At 44.2% G+C, this 3712-nt stretch overlaps 1 protein-coding gene across 1 annotated transcript; it reads left to right on the top strand.

Annotated features, from left to right (window-relative positions):
* Nucleotides 1–201: 201 nt before the first annotated feature.
* LOC308363770 (uncharacterized protein) lies at nucleotides 202–2773 on the top strand (the record flags this gene model as incomplete). Its single annotated transcript, XM_080836620.1, has 3 exons — nucleotides 202–361; nucleotides 1033–1166; nucleotides 1338–2773. The coding sequence occupies 3 exons, from the start codon at nucleotides 202–204 to the stop codon at nucleotides 2748–2750; spliced, it is 1707 nt and encodes a 568-aa protein (XP_080692746.1). The 3' UTR covers nucleotides 2751–2773.
* Nucleotides 2774–3712: the final 939 nt, after the last annotated feature.

Raw genomic sequence — 3712 nt, forward strand, 5'->3', positions numbered from 1 at the left:
CGGAGGAGGAGTGTCCTACTTCTGATCCCGTAACATTGTGGGGAGTGTTGTACACACTGGGCGAATAAGATCGTACGACAGTAGTATGTCCCTGCTGATGATGGAACAGTAGCAGGAAGTGTGGGGACATCAACACAACTTCCACATTCACGAGATCTCAAATCAGGAAGGTGGTCATTGAAACCCTCCTGAAAAACCGCAATGATGGCAACTCAAGAAGATTTTCAACGTCAGTTCACATCTATTATGGAAAACCTTTTGCATTCAGCTGTTTCCGAAACGACGAAACTCTTTGAGAATGCAGTGCAAGAAATGAAAGCAGAGGTGGTCCGGATAAGAAAACAGAACGAAAACTTAAAAGGTAACCTTTACTCAGACGAGAATCCAATCCCCACGTGTAAAGGAAATCCGTGCAAACGTACGGTGGTATGTGGTTGAAGAAGTTATTTTAAACATATTAGCGGCCGTCCTGGATATTAAACAAGAAAAAAGGGCTTACGTTATGCCATAGACTGGCTACTAGATAAGTATGGTTAGTACCATGTAACGTATGGTTTCGCCAACAGTGCTCTGTTGTCATTAAATTAAGCAATAAACCCCAAGAGGCCGTGGTTTGCGCTGATTTTAGAACAGGTAAGGGGAGTTGTTAGACACGACGCGAAGCGGGGCTTATTGCTTAATTTACTACTGTCGTACGATCTTATTGTTATGAGGACAAACTGTAAGGTTATGCTGGATTTTACAACGGCTTTTAGCCAATCACAATCAAGGATTTGAACAATCAGTTTTAGGATGATCAATACCTTTGTAATAATAACGTTACGAACGGTCAGCATGTATAAAGTTGTATAACTGTACGCAAATATGTCCGCACGTATCCTGACTAGTGAAACTGATTTCGCAAGGCTGAAGTTTGGTATTTATTCTTAGTTAGTTAAATTAATCAAATGTACACTCCTGATCAGGTCGATGTAGGTATTGGTGACTTCTACCTCTGTGGTTGTGTTTAATGGCGATCTGTCTCTCTGACAGTAACACTCGCCCCGGTGGAACGGTCCTGCAGCCCTTTTTTGCAACTTGGAGAGAACAACGAGGGCAGAAATTCGGTTTTGCCCCCCGATCCAGATGGAAACCAACAGTTTGCGTTGCTTTTTATCAAACAAGAGGTGAGTTGTATTCATGCACACAGAACGATTTTTCTTTTCTCATACATAGCTTGTATTTCATACAATCATTCATTAGAGTGCTTCTCACAACATGTATACTATCCCATATTTGAAAGCATTGATTAACTGATGGGTGTCTGTCTGCCTGTTTGTTGTGCACCTGTTTTAAAGGAGGCAGAACTGTATGACTACACGCCTTCCTGCCTCTTTCCGAAGCTTGCCGAGGACGAGTCAAAGCCCTTTCTGGTGCAGCAGATTGAGTCACCAGTTTTGTCTCAAGTAACTGATCCTAGTCCATCAGATAAAACCTTAGCCTCGTTCACCCATAATCCCACTCCCTCCCCACCTCAATCTGTACAAGAACCTGCTTCATCAGCATCCGTTGAGACATCACAAAGACAAGAATGTAATGCTTTAGACAGTCTCCATGCCTCTCTCAACCTGATGCCTGATATACAGGAGGAAAAGCCTGTCATGCTGCTGCAACCACCTACACCCATCTCAACAGATGCAGCCGATGGAAGCATGTCTGAAATGCCAAACGAGCCTGCCACCCCAAAACCAGAGCAAGTTGACTGTGAAATGGATCAGCAAAGCTTGAGATCACATCCAGTGACTCACCACGACCAGCCTAGAAGGACAAGCCCCAGGAAATCAAATTCAAAATACTGTTGTGTGGTGGCCCACCCCCAGGCAGAAAATGATGATGACGATTCCACAGCCCAGAAACGGCAAGCAGTGGTCACTTTAACACATCCGCAAAGCTTGAGATCACATCCAGTGACTCACCATGACCAGCCTAAGAGAAAAAGCACCAGGCAGTCAAAGTCAAGGTATCGCTGCCTGTTAGGTGTGGAAGCACCTCACCCTAATGCAGAAGATATCCAGGCATCAAATCACACCAGTGTTCCGAATAATGTCCAAAAGGAAACAGGCAAGAAAAGTTCCAAGCGGCTTGACAAGGACCAAACTGACAGAGACCAACCTGCCAAGAACCACAGACACAAGAACCAGTGTGAGGTGTGTGGGCGGATCCTGAGCAGTGCCTCTTCTCTGGAGCACCACCAGAGAGTCCACAGAGGGGAGAGACCGTGCATCTGTGACGTGTGTGGAAAGGCTTTTCCTGATGGGAAAGGCCTAAGACGTCACCTTCTTATTCACACAGCAGGAAAGCGTCATCAGTGCTTGGAGTGTGGCAAAATGTTTGTCTATCTTTTCCACCTCACCAGTCACCAGTTTACCCACACAGGCCAGAGGCCTTTTCCCTGCAACGTCTGTGGGAAGGACTTTTCTTCCAAGGCAACACTGGCCACTCACACACGCCTGCACACAGGAGAAAAGCCTTTCGGCTGCACTCAGTGTGGCAGGACGTTCATGCACCGGATATCATTCAACACCCACATGCAGAGACACAGCGGAGAGAGACGTTATGTTTGCTTGACCTGTAACAAACGATTTGTGGACCCCAATAACCTGAAAGCCCACACACGCACACACACGGGGGAGAGGCCATATCAGTGCAAGATGTGTGGCAAGAGATTCAAACAGTCAGCACATCTCAAGAAACATGCCAAGACACACTGAGGATTTATCACAGATGCGGTCCTTGATTCTAATCCAATAAATCTTTTTTGTCAAATTCCTGCTTCACTCATACGATTGCGTTGCAATGCGTTGATCCAACGGATGACAGAGGAGAAGTCTCATATATTACATATAAACTGTGTTATGATGTATAAAATGTGTTTTTATAAATATTTGTGTGTGGTTACACCCATTGTATTAGACAATTTTTTCTATAGTGTGGATAAAACAGATTGTTGTAGTTCTGACTGTGTCCTTGTGTTATAGGGTAATCGTGTTTGTCATCAAAAAATAAAGGTTGAGGTGAGAATGAAAGCACGGGGAACACCCAGTTTCATATGCATCAATGTTGGGGGATGTGTTTAGTTCAAACAGTGGAGGGGCACATGCAACAGAACCAGTTCCTACACCCATGTGTGAATCTATTTTCTTGCACGTTGACTTAAACCCTCCACATGAGGATTTAAGAAATGACCCAAACTCATTTGCTATGCATGTTAAGGGGATTGTCATATTGTGAGAAACTGTAGTGGAGAAGATGGTCACATTGCAAGAACAATAGTCTTGAGATGCAAGACAAAAGACCCAAAGAAGAAGCCATTCACACCCGCCCAGACTAATCACTATTTGAATATACTGACTATAGCTCAGTCAAAAGCAGGTGATAAATGGAATGATTGGATTAGAATTCCAAATGGTTTTGATGGGGGGCGGGGGCTGTATGTGAAACTCTTGCAAACTTTCAGGTGTTAAGGTTGCATGTTCTTGAGTGTGCTAACATTCTCGGATCAGACATGCGATAGACGACAGACAAAACAGACCAATAGAGAATCACTAAGCTGCCTCTCAGGACTTTTAGAAAGGGATTTTCACCCGACATTTGTGCATATGCACATGGATATACACACGCTCAAATATGGAACATTAACTTACACACAATGATTGTGATATACAACACACCT

This window comes from Sprattus sprattus (assembly GCF_963457725.1).
Source record: "Sprattus sprattus genome assembly, chromosome: 4".
NCBI lineage: Eukaryota > Metazoa > Chordata > Actinopteri > Clupeiformes > Clupeidae > Sprattus > Sprattus sprattus.